Source organism: Phyllobates terribilis, unplaced genomic scaffold, assembly GCF_046119375.1.
Source record: "Phyllobates terribilis strain yellow unplaced genomic scaffold, ASM4611937v1 Scaffold_2__4_contigs__length_985480577, whole genome shotgun sequence".
Classification (NCBI taxonomy): domain Eukaryota; kingdom Metazoa; phylum Chordata; class Amphibia; order Anura; family Dendrobatidae; genus Phyllobates; species Phyllobates terribilis.
This window is the reverse complement of record NW_027362762.1, coordinates 21813396-21835418: the sequence shown is the minus strand read 5'-3', so window position 1 is coordinate 21835418 and position 22023 is coordinate 21813396. Positions and strand designations below refer to the sequence as shown.

General features: G+C 35.7%; 1 protein-coding gene across 5 annotated transcripts in view; it reads right to left on the bottom strand.

Moving 5' to 3' along the window:
• The window catches only part of ARAP1 (ArfGAP with RhoGAP domain, ankyrin repeat and PH domain 1), a 534432-nt gene that overhangs the window by 16745 nt on the left and 495664 nt on the right, over window positions 1-22023 (bottom strand). For 4 of the 5 annotated variants that reach the window (XM_073661183.1, XM_073661186.1, XM_073661184.1 and 1 more), the window contains exons 29-33: window positions 8375-8416; window positions 7370-7452; window positions 5893-5943; window positions 2262-2325; window positions 1968-2117 (exon numbers count right to left, since the gene is read on the bottom strand). In XM_073661183.1, the coding sequence (XP_073517284.1) occupies window positions 1968-2117; window positions 2262-2325; window positions 5893-5943; window positions 7370-7452; window positions 8375-8416 (390 nt within the window). The remainder of the gene's footprint in view (window positions 1-1967; window positions 2118-2261; window positions 2326-5892; window positions 5944-7369; window positions 7453-8374; window positions 8417-22023) is intronic. The other variant, XM_073661187.1, reaches the window with a different exon arrangement.

The window sequence follows — 22023 nt, the reverse complement described above, 5'->3', positions numbered from 1 at the left end:
ATAGATGTTATCAGTGGCGGCAGGTGCAGTATAGATGGTATCAGTGGCGGCAGGTGCAGTATAGATGGTATCAGTGGCAGCAGGTGCAGTATAGATGGTATCAGTGGCAGCAGGTGCAGTATAGATGGTATCAGTGGCGGCAGGTGCAGTATAGATGGTATCAGTGGCAGCAGGTGCAGTATAGATGGTATCAGTGGCGGCAGGTGCAGTATAGATGGTATCAGTGGCGGCAGGTGCTGTATAGATGGTATCAGTGGCGGCAGGTGCTGTATAGATGGTATCAGTGGCGGCAAGTGCTGTATAGATGGTATCAGTGGCAGCAGGTGCTGTATAGATGGTATCAGTGGCGGCAGGTGCTGTATAGATGGTATCAGTGGCGGCAGGTACTGTATAGATGGTATCAGTGGCGGCAGGTGCAGTATAGATGGTATCAGTGGCGGCAGGTGCAGTATAGATGGTATCAGTGGCGGCAGGTGCTGTATAGATGCTATCAGTGGCGGCAGGTGCTGTATAGATGGTATCAGTGGCGGCAGGTGCAGTATAGATGGTATCAGTGGCGGCAGGTGCAGTATAGATGGTATCAGTGGCGGCAGGTACTGTATAGATGGTATCAGTGGCGGCAGGTGCTGTATAGATGGTATCAGTGGCGGCAGGTGCTGTATAGATGGTATCAGTGGCGGCAGGTGCTGTATAGATTGTATCAGTGGCGGCAGGTGCTGTATAGATGGTATCAGTGGCGGCAGGTGCTGTATAGATGGTATCAGTGGCGGCAGATGCAGTATAGATGGTATCAGTGGCGGCGGGTGCTGTATAGATGGTATCAGTGGCGGCAGGTGCTATATAGATGGTATCAGTGGCGGCAGGTGCTATATAGATGGTATCAGTGGCGGCGGGTGCTGTATAGATGGTATCAGTGGCGGCAAGTGCTATATAGATGGTATCAGTGGCGGCAGGTGCAGTATAGATGGTATCAGTGGCGGCAGGGTGCTGTATAGATGGTATCAGTGGCGGCGGGTGCTATATAGATGGTATCAGTGGCGGCAGATGCTGTATACATGGTATCAGTGGTGGCAGGTGCAGTATAGATGGTATCAGTGGCGGCAGGTGCAGTATAGATGGTATCAGTGGCGGCAGGTGCTGTATAGATGTTATCAGTGGCGGCAGGTGCTGTATAGATGGTATCAGTGGCGGCAGGTGCTGTATAGATGGTATCAGTGGCGGCAGGTGCTGTATAGATGGTATCAGTGGCGGCAGGTGCTGTATAGATGGTATCAGTGGCGGCAGGTGCAGTATAGATGGTATCAGTGGCGGCGGGTGCTGTATAGATGGTATCAGTGGCGGCAGGTGCAGTATAGATGGTATCAGTGGCGGCAGGTACTGTATAGATGGTATCAGTGGCGGCAGGTGCTGTATAGATGGTATCAGTGGCGGCGGGTGCTGTATAGATGGTATCAGTGGCGGCGGGTGCTGTATAGATGGTATCAGTGGCGGCGGGTGCTGTATAGATGGTATCAGTGGCGGCAGGTGCTGTATAGATGGTATCAGTGGCGGCAGGTGCTGTATAGATGGTATCAGTGGCGGCAGGTGCTGTATAGATGGTATCAGTGGCGGCAGGTGCAGTATAGATGGTATCAGTGGCGGCGGGTGCTGTATAGATGGTATCAGTGGCGGCAGGTGCAGTATAGATGGTATCAGTGGCGGCAGGTACTGTATAGATGGTATCAGTGGCGGCAGGTGCTGTATAGATGGTATCAGTGGCGGCGGGTGCTGTATAGATGGTATCAGTGGCGGCAGGTGCTGTATAGATGGTATCAGTGGCGGCAGATGCAGTATAGATGGTATCAGTGGCGGCAGGTGCTGTATAGATGGTATCAGTGGCGGCAGGTGCTGTATAGATGGTATCAGTGGCGGCAGGTACTATATGTAAGTATTACAGTTTCTGCACCCTCTGTGACGTCATCACTCACCGTGAGCGGGTCTGTGGTGAAGGCCGCCATACTCCTCCTTATATCCGTCTCACTCCCTCGTATAGGAATGAGGGAAAGGTTCCCAAACGAGTCCAACTGCGAGATCTGAGGTCTCAGCGCCACGCCGTGCTCCGGCCACAGACTGCCACACTGCGGGAACACAGAGCAGCCGTCACCACAATGTCACACAGATGATACATTGTGTCACCCCGAGCATCAGCTGTGTGCACAAGGAGCAGCGCCCCCTGCTGACACCGAGAATTACCCCGAACCCCGGCTCCATCAATAACCAACCTGAACAAACATGAACGCGGCAAACCACTGCCGCATCTCCCCAACCGAATCACAACACAGATACCTGCGAAACAAAGGGAAGGGGTAAGACAGATGATAGAAAGAGAGATGGATAATAGATAGATGATAGATAATAGATAGATAATAGATAGATAATAGATAGATAGATAATAGATAGATGATAGATAGATGATAGATAATATATAGATAGATAATAGATAGATAATAGATAGATAGATGATAGATAATAGATAGATAATAGATAGATAATAGATAGATGATAGATAATAGATAATAGATACATAGATAGATAATAGATAGATAATAGATAATAGATAGATGATAGATAGATGATAGATAATAGATAGATGATAGATAATAGATAGATAATAGATAGATGATAGATAGATAATAGATAGATAATAGATAGATGATAGATAATAGATAGATAATAGATAATAGATAGATGATAGATAGATGATAGATAATAGATAGATGATAGATAATAGATAGATGATAGATAATAGATAGATAATAGATAGATGATAGATAATAGATAGATAATAGATAGATAATAGATAGATAATAGATGATAGATAGATGATAGATAATAGATAGATGATAGATAGATAATAGATAGATAATAGATGATAATAGATGATAGATAGATAATAGATAGATGATAGATAGATGATAGATAGATGATAGACAGATGATAGATAATAGATAGATAGATGATAGATAATAGATAGATGATAGATAGATGATAGATAGATAATAGATAGATGATAGATAGATGATAGATAGATAATAGATAGATAGTAGATAGATGATAGATAGATGATAGATAATAGATAGATGATAGATAGATGATAGATAATAGATAGATGATAGATAATAGATAGATAATAGATAGATAATAGATAGATGATAGATAGATGATAGATAGATGATAGATAGATAATAGATAGATAATAGATAGATAGATAATAGATAGATGATAGATAGATGATAGATAGATGATAGATAGATAATAGATAGATAATAGATAGATAATAGATAGATAATAGATAGATGATAGATAGATGATAGATAAAAGATAGATAGATGATAGATAATAGATAGATGATAGATAGATGATAGATAGATGATAGATAGATAATAGATAGATAATAGATAGATGATAGATAATAGATAGATAATAGATAGATGATAGATAATAGATAGATGATAGATAGATGATAGATAGATAATAGATGATAGATAGATAATAGATGATAGATAGATAATAGATAGATAATAGATAGATGGATAACATGTAGTGTAGATAGATGATAGATAGAATGGCATGTAAAAGTTTGTGCACCCCTGATCAAAATTCCTGTTATTGTGAACAGTTGAGCAAGTTGAAGATGAAATGATCTAAAAGGCCTAAAGTTACAGATGACACATTTCCTATTTCCTTTGTATTTTAGGCAAAAAATATATATTTTCATCTTTTTACATTTAAAAAATTACAAAAAGGAAAATAGGCCGATGCAAAAGTTTGGGCCCCCTGCATGGTTAGTACCTAGCAGCACCCCCTTTTGAAAGTATCACAGCTTGTAAATGCTTTTTGTAGCCAGACAAGAGTCTTTCACTTCTTGTTTGAGGGATTTTCCTCCGTTCTTCCTTGGAGAATTCTTCCAGTCCTGTGAGATTTCTGGGGCGTCTTCCATGCTCTGCTATTTTGAGGTCTGGCCACAGATTTTCAATGACGTTCAGATCAGGGGACTGTGAGGGCCATTGTAAAACCTTCAGCTTGCGCCTTTTGAGGTCGTCCATTGTGGATTTTGATGTGTGTTCAGGATCATTATCCATTTGTAGGAGTCATCCTCTTCATCCTCTTTTCATCTTCAGCTTTTTTTACAGATGGTGTTATGTTTGCATCAAGAATTTGTTGAAATTTCATTGAATCCATTCTTCCCTCTACCCATGAAATGTTCCCTGTGTCATTGGATCCAACACACACCCAAAACATGATTGATCCACCCACATGCTTAATGGTTGGTGAGATATTCTTCTCCAGAAATTCTGTGCCCTTTTTTCTCCACACATACCTGTGATCATTGTGTCCACAGAGTTCTGTTTTACCCTCATCGGTCCACAGGACTTGTTTCCAAAATGCATCCGGCTTGTTTAGATGTTCTTTTGCACTTCTGACGCTGAATTTTACAGTGAGGACGCAAGAGAGGTTTTCTTCTGATGACTCTTCCATGAAGGCCATATTTGTGCAGGTGTCTCTGAACAGTAGAACAATGTACCATAGCTGCAGAGCCTGCTAAATCTTTCTGAAGGTCTTTTGTAGTCGAGTGGGGGTTCTGATTTGCCTCTGTAGTAATCCTACGAGCAGCTCTCACTGAAATGTTGCTTGGTCTTCCAGACCTTATCTTGTCCTCCACTGTTCCTAGTTACTGCCATTTCTTAATTACATCTTGAACTGAGGAAAGGGCAAGTTGAAAACTCTTTGCTATCTTCTTATAGCCTTCTCCTGCTTTGTGGCCTCCACCATTGTCAGAGTGCTCGGCAGTTGATTAGAAGATCCCATGGCTGCTCTTTTTGACACAAGGTTAGAGGAGGCTGGGTTTTATGAAGCCGGGAAGTTTGCATCACCTGGGCTTTCCTAACGCTGATAGTGAACAAGCGATAACCCTAACAGGCTAATTAAGGTCTGAAAGCTTGGTCAAAGTTATTTGAGAACACAAATCTCCAAGGGTGCCCAAACTTTTGCATTGGCCAATTTTCCTTTTTGTAATTTTTAAAATGAAAACAATGACAAAATTTGTTTAATTTGTAGCCTTAAATACAATGGAAATGTGTCAACTGTAACTTTAGGCCTTTTAGATCATTTCATCTTCAACTTGCTTATCTGTTCACAATAACAGTAATTTTGACCAGGGGTGCACAAACTTTTACATGCCACTGTATATAGATAGATAATAGATGATAGATAGATAATAGATCATAGAGAGATAATAGATAATAGATAGATGATAGATAGATAATAGATAGATGATAGATAATAGATAGATAGATGATAGATAATAGATACATAGATAGATAATAGATAGATAATAGATAATAGATAGATGATAGATAGATAATAGATAGATGATAGATAATAGATAGATGATATATAGATAATAGATAGATAATAAATAGATAATTGATAGATGATAGATAATAGATAGATGATAGATAATAGATAGATAATAGATAGATAATAGATAGATAGATGATAGATAATAGATAGATAATAGATAGATAATAGATAGATGATAGATAATAGATACATAGATAGATAATAGATAGATAATAGATAATAGATAGATGATAGATAATAGATAGATAGATAATAGATAGATAATAGATAGATAGATAATAGATAGATAATAGATAGATAATATATAGATAATAGATAGATAGATAATAAATAGATAATTGATAGATAATAGATAATATATAGATAATAGATAGATAATAAATAGATAATTGATAGATAATAGATAGATGATAGATAATAGATAGATGATAGATAATAGATAGATGATAGATGAAAGATGATAGATAGATATTTGTTTTCTTTTCTCACCACTGACTCTTTTCGTTCCTCTCGTTCTTGGATAAGATGGTGAACCCCCAACTGAAACACAGACAGGAACATTTCAGCGGTTCAGTCCTGGACGCTGCAGCCAATCACTGCGGCATCCTGCAGGTAGTGACTCCTCTCAGCTGCACTATCTAGAGGCAGCTGTACTATCCATCCCCCATGCTTTACACTGCAGCGCAGTGCATTGAGCACTGGCTGTGTGGTGGATGATATGACGGGGCAGAGGTTCGCCCTAGTGTTATGGGGAAATAGGACGGACCCCTCTGACGTGTGACGGACCCCCATGGAGACGTGTGTGATGAGAACCCCCAGTGTAAGGTGGTGGCGGCTCATGAGTCGGAGGCGTTGGATTGCGAGCTCTGCGGCCCAGCACGGTGCGGACGGATCCGTCACTGCATAATCTGCATCTTACAGAAACGGAGACGTCTCAGCGCCGCCGGTTACCATGGGAGCGCGGAATAAAATAACGGCAGTGGTGGCGGCGTGCTCCGCCTGCAGCGATCATTTCCCGCTTTACTATTAGTGGTGGGGGGTGTTAAACCCTCTAATCCCTCAGTAATGAGCTGCGGAGAATGTGAGGGGTTAACCCCGGAGTGCCCGGCTCTCGTGTGTCTTAGCAACTGGCAGTGTTTCCATGACACAGAGCGGGCGCTGCCCACTCACAACCCACCGGTCGCCCGTCCTCGTACACAGGTGAGTGCGGACCCCGCTGTGCCGGAGACAGAACCGCAAACATCTGATCTCCTGAGCGAGGCCAAACCAGGAGAGGAGGAGCACCGCCACCTGCTGGAGAAAGCAGGGACAGCCTGCCGGGCTCAGCACTATGCATCATGGGCTGAAGGGAGCAATGATCTGCAGAGCTCTAGAGGAGTAATAATCTGCCGGGCTCATCACTATGCATCATGAGCTGGAGGGAGCAATGATGTGCAGAGCTCTAGAGGAGTAATATCCTGCAGGGCTTATCACTATGTATCAGGGGATTGAGAGAGAAATGATCTGCAGAGCTCTAGAGGAGTAATATCCTGCAGATCACTATGCATCAGGGGATTGAGAGAGAAATGATCTGCAGAGCTCTAGAGGAGTAATATCCTGCAGGGCTTATCACTATGTATCAGGGGATTGAGAGAGAAATGATCTGCAGAGCTCTAGAGGAGTAATATCCTGCAGGGCTTATCACTATGTATCAGGAAGTAGAGGGAGAATTAATTTCTGCAGAGCTCTAGAGGAGTAATATCATGCAGGGCTCATCACTACATAACAGGAGGTAGAGGGAGTAATGATCTGCAGAGGAGTAATATCCTGCAGCACCTATCACTACGTATGAGTAAGCTGAGGGAGCAACGATCTGCAGAGCTCCGAAGGAGTAATAAACTGCAGAATGCAGAAGAAGCAATGTTGTGCAGAGATGGAATCAGTAAGGGGCAGAGGGAGCGATGCTCTGCAGTGTAACCCTTCATACCTGGTGGGCGCTTTGACCTTGGTCCTGATGCCCAGGTGCACCGTCAGGTTCTTGATGCTCCACTCCTTCTCCGGCCGGTGACTCTGCGGCACAAGGGGGCAGTTAATGTCTTTCTTCACGTCCCCCCATTTGTCCTGTCCCCCCATTGTCCGCCAGCAATCAGGTCGCTATATGTTTAGTTCATAGCTGTAAACCCACCAGGACCAATACTTATCACAGCGGAGGATCTGGTACAATTGCGTCCAGTCTGCACAATCCTCTGTGAGGCTCTGCGCTGATACACTGTAACACCTGGCAGCACAGGAGATAGATTTGCGCTGCTGCGGTGGTTAAAGGGTTACTCCCAAAATCACAAGTGATCCCCTGTCCTAACATTGGATGAGGGATATTTCTTGACTAGATACAATTGTGACAAACCCTCAGCTGTGAGATTCCTAGGACACACCAGCTTTTCAGTCTCTGTTTGCTGTCACCGAGTTAAAACCAGAGATCTTGAAACTAGAACATTTTTATTTATTTACAAAAATCTGGACACTGTCCCTTTAATTACGACACTCTTAAAGAGACAGAAGCCCCATTTTTAAGACTTCATATTCAGTAACCGCATGGATTCCCGATGCTTTACAAATCCTCTTGTAATGTTCAGTCATTTCTTGACCTTTACTCCGGTCACATCCAGAGCTGCACAGAAATGCACAGCGTCTGCAGCACTGAAGAAAATGATGAAAACTAATGTGGAGAGAAAGTGGAGCAGAAGTAACAACCAAAGCAGCAGCTCCAAGATGAGCGTCACTTAAGACTTACTCCTGCAGCTCTGGATGTGACTGGAGCACATCAATACATAATCAGAAAGAAGGAGCGAGAAATCACAGGAGTCCGCACAACTACAACTCCCAATATGTAAAGCCATCTAATGATTGGTGCATGTACTGACACCGGAAGTGAGAGAGAATCCATCACCCGCACCGCAAGGGCCACACACCGCAGGGGCCACAAACCTCTCACCTCACGCCCGCTGTCCGCGGATAATCTGTGCTCCCTCGTATTCTGCTTAATAAAGGACGGCGGTTACACAAGACACAGACGAGAAAAAGCAAAGCTACACAGAGCATGGCGCCTAACCCAGCACAGAAAGGGTTACTGAGCACGCCAGGCAGGAGGCACTGCAGTCTACAAAGAGTTAAATAATCAACATATAAAACCTGTGCATAGGAGGCAGTATTATAGTAGTTATATTCTTGTACATAGGGGCAGTATTATAGTAGTTATATTCTTGTACATAGGGGGCAGTATTATAGTAGTTATATTCTTGTACATAGCGGCAGTATTATAGTAGTTATATTCTTGTACATAGGGGCAGTATTATAGTAGTTATATTCTTGTATATAGGGGGCAGTATTATAGTAGTTATATTCTTGTACATAGGGGCAGTATTATAGTAGTTATATTCTTGTACATAGGGGGCAGTATTATAGTAGTTATATTCTTGTACATAGGGGGCAGTATTATAGTAGTTATATTCTTGTACATAGGGGCAGTATTATAGTAGTTATATTCTTGTACATAGAGGGCAGTATTATAGTAGTTATATTCTTGTACATAGGAGCAGTATTATAGTAGTTATATTCTTGTACATAGGGGCAGTATTATAGTAGTTATATTCTTGTATATAGGGGGCAGTATTATAGTAGTTATATTCTTGTACATAGGGGCAGTATTATAGTAGTTATATTCTTGTACATAGGGGGCAGTATTATAGTCGTTATATTCTTGTACATAGGGGGCAGTCTTATGGTAGTTATATTCTTGTACATAGGAGCAGTATTATAGCAGTTATATTCTTGTACATAGGAGCAGTATTATAGTAGTTATATTCTTGTACATAGGAGCAGTATTGTAGTAGTTATATTCTTGTACATAGTGGGCAGTATTATAGTAGTTATATTCTTGCACATAGGAGCAGTATTATAGTAGTTATATTCTTGTACATAGGAGCAGTATTATAGTAGTTATATTCTTGTACATAGGGGCAGTATTATAGTAGTTATATTCTTGTACATAGAGGGCAGTATTATAGTAGTTATATTCTTGTACATAGGAGCAGTATTATAGTAGTTATATTCTTGTACATAGGGGCAGTATTATAGTAGTTATATTCTTGTATATAGGGGGCAGTATTATAGTAGTTATATTCTTGTACATAGGGGCAGTATTATAGTAGTTATATTCTTGTACATAGGGGGCAGTATTATAGTCGTTATATTCTTGTACATAGGGGGCAGTCTTATGGTAGTTATATTCTTGTACATAGGAGCAGTATTATAGCAGTTATATTCTTGTACATAGGAGCAGTATTATAGTAGTTATATTCTTGTACATAGGAGCAGTATTGTAGTAGTTATATTCTTGTACATAGTGGGCAGTATTATAGTAGTTATATTCTTGCACATAGGAGCAGTATTATAGTAGTTATATTCTTGTACATAGGGGGAAGTATTATAGTAGTTATATTCTTGTACATAGGAGCAGTATTATAGTAGTTATATTCTTGTACATAGGGGGTAGTATTATAGTAGTTATATTCTTGTACATAGAGGGCAGTATTATAGTAGTTATATTCTTGTACATAGGGGGCAGTATTATAGTAGTTATATTCTTGTACATAGGAGCAGTATTATAGCAGATATATATTCTTGTACATAGTGGCAGTATTATAGTAGCTATATTCTTGTACATAGGAGCAGTATTATAATAGTTATATTCTTGTACATAGGGGGCAGTATTATAGTAGTTATATTCTTGTACATAGTGGGCAGTATTATAGTAGTTATATTCTTGTACATAGGGAGCAGTATTATAGTAGTTATATTCTAGTACATAGGAGCAGTATTGTAGTAGTTATATTCTAGTACATAGGAGCAGTATTATAGTAGCTATATTCTTGTACATAGGAGCAGTATTATAGTAGTTATATTCTTGTACATAGGGGGCAGTATTATAGTAGTTATATTCTTGTACATAGTGGGCAGTATTATAGTAGTTATATTCTTGTACATAGGGAGCAGTATTATAGTAGTTATATTCTAGTACATAGGAGCAGTATTATAGTAGTTATATTCTAGTACATAGGAGCAGTATTATAGTAGTTATATTCTTGTACATAGGGGCAGTATTATAGTAGTTATATTCTTGTATATAGGGGGCAGTATTATAGTAGTTATATTCTTGTACATAGGGGCAGTATTATAGTAGTTATATTCTTGTACATAGGAGCAGTATTATAGCAGTTATATTCTTGTACATAGGAGCAGTATTATAGTAGTTATATTCTTGTACATAGCAGTATTGTAGTAGTTATATTCTTGTACATAGTGGGCAGTATTATAGTAGTTATATTCTTGCACATAGGAGCAGTATTATAGTAGTTATATTCTTGTACATAGGGGGAAGTATTATAGTAGTTATATTCTTGTACATAGGAGCAGTATTATAGTAGTTATATTCTTGTACAAAGGGGGTAGTATTATAGTAGTTATATTCTTGTACATAGAGGGCAGTATTATAGTAGTTATATTCTTGTACATAGGGGGCAGTATTATAGTAGTTATATTCTTGTACATAGGAGCAGTATTATAGCAGATATATATTCTTGTACATAGTGGCAGTATTATAGTAGCTATATTCTTGTACATAGGAGCAGTATTATAGTAGTTATATTCTTGTACATAGGGGGCAGTATTATAGTAGTTATATTCTTGTACATAGTGGGCAGTATTATAGTAGTTATATTCTTGTACATAGGGAGCAGTATTATAGTAGTTATATTCTTGTACATAGGAGCAGTATTGTAGTAGTTATATTCTTGTACATAGGGGCAGTATTATAGTAGTTATATTCTTGTACATAGGAGCAGTATTATAGCAGATATATATTCTTGTACATAGTGGCAGTATTATAGTAGCTATATTCTTGTACATAGGAGCAGTATTATAGTAGTTATATTCTTGTACATAGGGGGCAGTATTATAGTAGTTATATTCTTGTACATAGTGGGCAGTATTATAGTAGTTATATTTTTGTACATAGGACCAGTATTATAGTAGTTATATTCTTGTACATAGGAGCAGTATTGTAGTAGTTATATTCTTGTACATAGGGGCAGTATTATAGTAGTTATATTCTTGTACATAGGAGCAGTATTGTAGTAGTTATATTCTTGTACATAGGGGGCAGTATTATAGTAGATATATTCTTGTACATAGTGGGCAGTATTATAGTAGTTATATTCTTGCACATAGGAGCAGTATTATAGTAGTTATATTCTTGTACATAGGGGGCAGTATTATAGTAGTTATATTCTTGTACAGAGTGGGCAGTATTATAGTAGTTATATTCTTGTAAATAGGAGCAGTATTATAGTAGTTATATTCTTGTACATAGGGGGCAGTATTATAGTAGTTATATTCTTGTACATAGGGGGCAGTATTATAGTAGTTATATTCTTGTACATAGGGGCAGTATTATAGTAGTTATATTCTTGTACATAGCGGGCAGTATTATAGTAGTTATATTCGTGTACATAAGAGAAGTATTATAGTAGTTATATTCTTATACATAGGAGCAGTATTATAGTAGTTATATTCTTGTACATAGGGAGCAGTATTATAGTAGTTATATTCTTGTACATAGGGGGCAGTATTATGGTAGTTATATTCTTGTACATAGGGAGCAGTATTCTAGTAGTTATATTCTTGTACATAGTGGCAGTATTATAGTAGTTATATTCTTGTACATAGGGAGCAGTATTATAGTAGTTATATTCTTGTACATAGGGGGCAGTATTATGGTAGTTATATTCTTGTACATAGGGGGCAGTATTATAGTAGTTATATTCTTGTACATAGGGGGCAGTATTATAGTAGCTATATTCTTGTACATAGGAGGCCGTATTATAGTAGTTAAATTCTTGTACATAGGGGGCAGTATTATAGTAGTTATATTCTTGTACATAGTGGGCAGTATTAAAGCAGTTATATTCTTGTACATAGGAGGAGTATTATAGTAGCTATATTCTTGTACATAGGGGGCAGTATTATAGTAGTTATATTCTTGTACATAGGGGACAGTATTATAGTCGTTATAATCTTGTACATAGGGGGCAGTATTATAGTAGTTATATTCTTGTACATAGGAGCAGAATTATAGCAGTTATATTCATGTACATAGTGGCAGTATTATAGTAGTTATATTCTTGTACATAGGAGCAGTATTGTAGTAGTTATATTCTTGTACATAGGGGGCAGTATTATAGTAGATATATTCTTGTACATAGTGGGCAGTATTATAGTAGTTATATTCTTGCACATAGGAGCAGTATTATAGTAGTTATATTCTTGTACATAGGGGGAAGTATTATAGTAGTTATATTGTTGTACATAGTGGGCAGTATTATAGTAGTTATATTCTTGTACATAGGAGCAGTATTATAGTAGTTATATTCTTGTACATAGGGGGCAGTATTATAGTAGTTATATTCTTGTACATGGGGGCAGTATTATAGTAGATATATTCTTGTACGTAGTGGGCAGTATTATAGTAGTTATATTCTTGTACATAGGAGCAGTATTATAGTAGTTATATTCTTGTACATAGGGGGCAGTATTATAGTAGTTATATTCTTGTACATAGGAGCAGTATTATAGCAGTTATATATTCTTGTACATAGTGGCAGTATTATAGTAGCTATATTCTTGTACATAGGAGCAGTATTATAGTAGTTATATTCTTGTACATAGGGGGCAGTATTATAGTAGTTATATTCTTGTACATAGTGGGCAGTATTATAGTAGTTATATTCTTGTACATAGGAGCAGTATTATAGTAGTTATATTCTTGTACATAGGAGCAGTATTGTAGTAGTTATATTCTTGTACATAGGGGGCAGAATTATAGTAGATATATTCTTGTACATAGTGGGCAGTATTATAGTAGTTATATTCTTGCACATAGGAGCAGTATTATAGTAGTTATATTCTTGTACATAGGGGGCAGTATTATAGTAGTTATATTCTTGTACATAGTGGGCAGTATTATAGTAGTTATATTCTTGTAAATAGGAGCAGTATTATAGTAGTTATATTCTTGTACATAGGGGGCAGTATTATAGTAGTTATATTCTTGTACATGGGGGGCAGTATTATAGTAGTTATATTCTTGTACATAGTGGGCAGTATTATAGTAGTTATATTCTTGCACATAGGAGCAGTATTATAGTAGTTATATTCTTGCACATAGGAGCAGTATTATAGTAGTTATATTCTTGTACATAGGGGGAAGTATTATAGTAGTTATATTCTTGTACATAGGAGCAGTATTATAGTAGTTATATTCTTGTACATAGGGGGCAGTATTATAGTAGTTATATTCTTGTACATAGGGGGCAGTATTATAGTAGTTATATTCTTGTACATGGGGGGCAGTATTATAGTAGTTATATTCTTGTACATAGTGGGCAGTATTATAGTAGTTATATTCTTGTACATAGGAGCAGTATTATAGTAGTTATATTCTTGTACATAGGGGGCAGTATTATAGTAGTTATATTCTTGTACATAGGAGCAGTATTATAGCAGATATATATTCTTATACATAGTGGCAGTATTATAGTAGCTATATTCTTGTACATAGGAGCAGTATTATAGTAGTTATATTCTTGTACATAGGGGGCAGTATTATAGTAGTTATATTCTTGTACATAGTGGGCAGTATTATAGTAGTTATATTCTTGTACATAGGACCAGTATTATAGTAGTTATATTCTTGTACATAGGACCAGTATTGTATTAGTTATATTCTTGTACATAGGGGGCAGTATTATAGTAGATATATTCTTGTACATAGTGGGCAGTATTATAGTAGTTATATTCTTGTACATAGGGGGCAGTATTATAGTAGTTATATTCTTGTACATAGTGGGCAGTATTATAGTAGTTATATTCTTGTAAATAGGAGCAGTATTATAGTAGTTATATTCTTGTACATAGGGGGCAGTATTATAGTAGTTATATTCTTGTACATGGGGGGCAGTATTATAGTAGTTATATTCTTGTACATAGTGGGCAGTATTATAGTAGTTATATTCTTGCACATAGGAGCAGTATTATAGTAGTTATATTCTTGCACATAGGAGCAGTATTATAGTAGTTATATTCTTGTACATAGGGGGAAGTATTATAGTAGTTATATTCTTGTACATAGGAGCAGTATTATAGTAGTTATATTCTTGTACATAGGGGGCAGTATTATAGTAGTTATATTCTTGTACATAGGGGGCAGTATTATAGTAGTTATATTCTTGTACATGGGGGGCAGTATTATAGTAGTTATATTCTTGTACATAGTGGGCAGTATTATAGTAGTTATATTCTTGTACATAGGAGCAGTATTATAGTAGTTATATTCTTGTACATAGGGGGCAGTATTATAGTAGTTATATTCTTGTACATAGGAGCAGTATTATAGCAGATATATATTCTTATACATAGTGGCAGTATTATAGTAGCTATATTCTTGTACATAGGAGCAGTATTATAGTAGTTATATTCTTGTACATAGGGGGCAGTATTATAGTAGTTATATTCTTGTACATAGTGGGCAGTATTATAGTAGTTATATTCTTGTACATAGGACCAGTATTATAGTAGTTATATTCTTGTACATAGGAGCAGTATTGTATTAGTTATATTCTTGTACATAGGGGGCAGTATTATAGTAGATATATTCTTGTACATAGTGGGCAGTATTATAGTAGTTATATTCTTGCACATAGGAGCAGTATTATAGCAGTTATATTCTTGTACATAGGGGGCAGTATTATAGTAGTTATATTCTCGTACAGAGTGGGCAGTATTATAGTAGTTATATTCTTGTAAATAGGAGTAGTATTATAGTAGTTATATTCTTGTACATAGGGGGCAGTATTATAGTAGTTATATTCTTGTACATAGGGGGCAGTATTATAGTAGTTATATTCTTGTACATAGGGGGCAGTATTATAGTAGTTATATTCTTGTACATAGCGGGCAGTATTATAGTAGTTATATTCGTGTACATAAGAGAAGCATTATAGTAGTTATATTCTTATACATAGGAGCAGTATTATAGTAGTTATATTCTTGTACATAGGGAGCAGTATTATAGTAGTTATATTCTTGTACATAGGGGGCAGTATTATAGTAGTTATATTCTTGTACATAGGGGGCAGTATTATAGTAGTTATATTCTTGTACATAGCGGGCAGTATTATAGTAGTTATATTCGTGTACATAAGAGAAGCATTATAGTAGTTATATTCTTATACATAGGAGCAGTATTATAGTAGTTATATTCTTGTACATAGGAGCAGTATTGTAGTAGTTATATTCTTGTACATAGGGGGCAGTATTATAGTAGATATATTCTTGTACATAGTGGGCAGTATTATAGTAGTTATATTCTTGTACATAGGGGGCAGTATTATAGTAGTTATATTCTTGTACATAGTGGGCAGTATTATAGTAGTTATATTCTTGTAAATAGGAGCAGTATTATAGTAGTTATATTCTTGTACATAGGGGGCAGTATTATAGTAGTTATATTCTTGTACATAGTGGGCAGTATTATAGTAGTTATATTCTTGTAAATAGGAGCAGTATTATAGTAGTTATATTCTTGTACATAGGGGGCAGTATTATAGTAGTTATATTCTTGTACATGGGGGGCAGTATTATAGTAGTTATATTCTTGTACATAGTGGGCAGTATTATAGTAGTTATATTCTTGCACATAGGAGCAGTATTATAGTAGTTATATTCTTGCACATAGGAGCAGTATTATAGTAGTTATATTCTTGTACATAGGGGGAAGTATTATAGTAGTTATATTCTTGTACATAGGAGCAGTATTATAGTAGTTATATTCTTGTACATAGGGGGCAGTATTATAGTAGTTATATTCTTGTACATAGGGGGCAGTATTATAGTAGTTATATTCTTGTACATGGGGGGCAGTATTATAGTAGTTATATTCTTGTACATAGTGGGCAGTATTATAGTAGTTATATTCTTGTACATAGGAGCAGTATTATAGTAGTTATATTCTTGTACATAGGGGGCAGTATTATAGTAGTTATATTCTTGTACATAGGAGCAGTATTATAGCAGATATATATTCTTATACATAGTGGCAGTATTATAGTAGCTATATTCTTGTACATAGGAGCAGTATTATAGTAGTTATATTCTTGTACATAGGGGGCAGTATTATAGTAGTTATATTCTTGTACATAGGGGGCAGTATTATAGTAGTTATATTCTTGTACATAGGGGGCAGTATTATGGTAGTTATATTCTTGTACATAGGGGGCAGTATTATAGTAGTTATATTCTTGTACATAGGGGCAGTATTATAGTAGTTATATTCTTGTACATAGGGGGCAGTATTATAGTAGATATATTCTTGTACATAGGAGCAGTATTATAGTAGTTATATTGTTGTACATAGGAGCAGTATTATAGTAGTTATATTCTTGTACATAGGGGGCAGTATTATAGTAGATATATTCTTGTACATAGGAGCAGTATTATAGTAGTTATATTCTTGTACATAGGAGCAGTATTATAGTAGTTATATTCTTGCACATAGGGGCAGTATTATAGTAGTTATATTCTTGTGCATAGGAGCAGTATTATAGTAGTTATATTCTTGTACATAGGAGCAGTATTATAATAGTTATATTCTTGTACATAGGGGCAGTATTATAGTAGTTATATTCTTGTACATAGGGGGCAGTATTACCATAGTTATATTCTTGTATATAGGGAGCAGTAATTATAGTAGTTATATTCTTGTACATAGGGGGCAGTATTATAGTAGTTATATTCTTGTACATAGGGGCAGTATTATAGTAGTTATATTATTGTACATAGGAGCAGTATTATAGTAGTTATATTCTTGTACATAGGGGCAGTATTATAGTAGTTATATTCTTGTACATAGGGGGCAGTATTATAGTAGTTATATTCTTGTACATAGGAGCAGTATTATAGTAGTTATATTCTTGTACATAGGAGCAGTATTATAGTAGTTATATTCTTGTACATAGGGGGCAGTATTATAGTAGTTATATTCTTGTACATAGGGGGCAGTATTATAGTAGTTACATTCTTGTAGATAGGGGCAGTATTATAGTAGTTATATTCTTGTACATAGGGGGCAGTATTATAGTAGTTATATTCTTGTACATAGGGGGCAGTATTATAGTAGTTATATCCTTGTACATAGGGAGCAGTATTATAGTAGTTATATTCTTGTACATAGGGGGCAGTATTATAGTAGTTATATTCTTGTACATAGGGGGCAGTATTATAGTAGTTATATTCTTGTACATAGGAGCAGTATTATAGTAGTTATATTCTAGTACATAGGGGCAGTATTATAGTAGTTATATTCTTGTACATAGGAGCAGTATTATAGTAGTTATATTCTTGTACATAGGGAGCAGTATTATAGTAGCTATATTCTTGTACATAGAGAGTAGTATTATAGTAGTTATATTCTTGTACATAGGAGCAGCATTATAGTAGTTATATTCTAGTACATAGGGGCAGTATTATAGTAGTTATATTCTTGTACATAGGAGCAGTATAATAGTAGTTATATTCTTGTACATAGGGAGCAGTATTATAGTAGTTATATTCTTGTACATAGAGAGTAGTATTATAGTAGTTATATTCTTGTACATAGGAGCAGTATTATAGTAGTTATATTCTTGTACATAGGGGGCAGTATTATAGTAGTTATATTCTTGTACATAGGGGCAGTATTATAGTAGTTATATTCTTGTACATAGGAGCAGTATTATAGTAGTTATATTATAGTACATAGGGGCATTATTATAGTAGTTATATTCTTGTACATAGGAGCAGTATTATAGTAGTTATATTCTTGTACATAGGAGCAGTATTATAATAGTTATATTCTTGTACATAGGAGCAGTATTATAGTAGTTATATTCTTGTACATAGGGAGCAGTATTATAGTAGTTATATTCTTGTAGATAGGGGGCAGTATTATAGTAGATATATTCTTGTACATAGGGGCAGTATTATAGTAGTTATATTCTTGTACATAGGAGCAGTATTATAGTAGTTATATTCTTGTACATAGGAGCAGTATTATAGTAGTTATATTCTTGTACATAGGAGCAGTATTATAGTAGTTATATTCTTGTACATAGGGAGCAGTATTATAGTAGTTATATTCTTGTATATAGGGGCAGTATTATAGTAGTTATATTCTTGTACATAGGAGCAGTATTAAAGTAGTTATATTCTTGTATATAGGTGCAGTATTATAGTAGTTATATTCTTGTACATAGGGGTCAGTATTATAGTAGTTATATTCTTGTACATAGCAGCAGTATTATAGTAGTTATATTCTTGTACATAGGGAGCAGTATTATAGTAGTTATATTCTTGTACATAGAGAGTAGTATTATAGTAGTTATATTCTTGTACATAGGAGCAGTATTATAGTAGTTATATTCTTGTATATAGGGGGCAGTATTATAGTAGTTATATTCTTGTACATAGGGGCAGTATTATAGTAGTTATATTCTTGTACATAGGGGCAGTATTATAGTAGTTAAATTTTTGTACATAGGAGCAGTATTATAGTAGTTATATTCTTGTACATAGGGGGCAATATTATAGTAGTTATATTCTTGTACATAGGGGGCAGTATTATAGTAGTTATATTCTTGTACATAGGGGGCAGTATTATAGTAGTTATATTCTTGTACATAGGGGGCAGTATTATGGTAGTTATATTCTTGTACATAGGGGCAGTATTATAGTAGTTATATTCTTGTACATAGGGGGCAGTATTATAGTAGATATATTCTTGTACATAGGAGCAGTATTATAGTAGTTATATTCTTGTACATAGGACCAGTATTATAGTAGTTATATTCTTGTACATAGGACCAGTATTGTATTAGTTATATTCTTGTACATAGGGGGCAGTATTATAGTAGATATATTCTTGTACATAGTGGGCAGTATTATAGTAGTTATATTCTTGTACATAGGGGGCAGTATTATAGTAGTTATATTCTTGTACATAGTGGGCAGTATTATAGTAGTTATATTCTTGTAAATAGGAGCAGTATTATAGTAGTTATATTCTTGTACATAGGGGGCAGTATTATAGTAGTTATATTCTTGTACATGGGGGGCAGTATTATAGTAGTTATATTCTTGTACATAGTGGGCAGTATTATAGTAGTTATATTCTTGCACATAGGAGCAGTATTATAGTAGTTATATTCTTGCACATAGGAGCAGTATTATAGTAGTTATATTCTTGTACATAGGGGGAAGTATTATAGTAGTTATATTCTTGTACATAGGAGCAGTATTATAGTAGTTATATTCTTGTACATAGGGGGCAGTATTATAGTAGTTATATTCTTGTACATAGGGGGCAGTATTATAGTAGTTATATTCTTGTACATGGGGGGCAGTATTATAGTAGTTATATTCTTGTACATAGTGGGCAGTATTATAGTAGTTATATTCTTGTACATAGGAGCAGTATTATAGTAGTTATATTCTTGTACATAGGGGGCAGTATTATAGTAGTTATATTCTTGTACATAGGAGCAGTATTATAGCAGATATATATTCTTATACATAGTGGCAGTATTATAGTAGCTATATTCTTGTACATAGGAGCAGTATTATAGTAGTTATATTCTTGTACATAGGGGGCAGTATTATAGTAGTTATATTCTTGTACATAGTGGGCAGTATTATAGTAGTTATATTCTTGTACATAGGACCAGTATTATAGTAGTTATATTCTTGTACATAGGAGCAGTATTGTATTAGTTATATTCTTGTACATAGGGGGCAGTATTATAGTAGATATATTCTTGTACATAGTGGGCAGTATTATAGTAGTTATATTCTTGCACATAGGAGCAGTATTATAGCAGTTATATTCTTGTACATAGGGGGCAGTATTATAGTAGTTATATTCTCGTACAGAGTGGGCAGTATTATAGTAGTTATATTCTTGTAAATAGGAGTAGTATTATAGTAGTTATATTCTTGTACATAGGGGGCAGTATTATAGTAGTTATATTCTTGTACATAGGGGGCAGTATTATAGTAGTTATATTCTTGTACATAGGGGGCAGTATTATAGTAGTTATATTCTTGTACATAGCGGGCAGTATTATAGTAGTTATATTCGTGTACATAAGAGAAGCATTATAGTAGTTATATTCTTATACATAGGAGCAGTATTATAGTAGTTATATTCTTGTACATAGGGAGCAGTATTATAGTAGTTATATTCTTGTACATAGGGGGCAGTATTATAGTAGTTATATTCTTGTACATAGGGGGCAGTATTATAGTAGTTATATTCTTGTACATAGCGGGCAGTATTATAGTAGTTATATTCGTGTACATAAGAGAAGCATTATAGTAGTTATATTCTTATACATAGGAGCAGTATTATAGTAGTTATATTCTTGTACATAGGAGCAGTATTGTAGTAGTTATATTCTTGTACATAGGGGGCAGTATTATAGTAGATATATTCTTGTACATAGTGGGCAGTATTATAGTAGTTATATTCTTGTACATAGGGGGCAGTATTATAGTAGTTATATTCTTGTACATAGTGGGCAGTATTATAGTAGTTATATTCTTGTAAATAGGAGCAGTATTATAGTAGTTATATTCTTGTACATAGGGGGCAGTATTATAGTAGTTATATTCTTGTACATAGTGGGCAGTATTATAGTAGTTATATTCTTGTAAATAGGAGCAGTATTATAGTAGTTATATTCTTGTACATAGGGGGCAGTATTATAGTAGTTATATTCTTGTACATGGGGGGCAGTATTATAGTAGTTATATTCTTGTACATAGTGGGCAGTATTATAGTAGTTATATTCTTGCACATAGGAGCAGTATTATAGTAGTTATATTCTTGCACATAGGAGCAGTATTATAGTAGTTATATTCTTGTACATAGGGGGAAGTATTATAGTAGTTATATTCTTGTACATAGGAGCAGTATTATAGTAGTTATATTCTTGTACATAGGGGGCAGTATTATAGTAGTTATATTCTTGTACATAGGGGGCAGTATTATAGTAGTTATATTCTTGTACATGGGGGGCAGTATTATAGTAGTTATATTCTTGTACATAGTGGGCAGTATTATAGTAGTTATATTCTTGTACATAGGAGCAGTATTATAGTAGTTATATTCTTGTACATAGGGGGCAGTATTATAGTAGTTATATTCTTGTACATAGGAGCAGTATTATAGCAGATATATATTCTTATACATAGTGGCAGTATTATAGTAGCTATATTCTTGTACATAGGAGCAGTATTATAGTAGTTATATTCTTGTACATAGGGGGCAGTATTATAGTAGTTATATTCTTGTACATAGGGGGCAGTATTATAGTAGTTATATTCTTGTACATAGGGGGCAGTATTATGGTAGTTATATTCTTGTACATAGGGGGCAGTATTATAGTAGTTATATTCTTGTACATAGGGGCAGTATTATAGTAGTTATATTCTTGT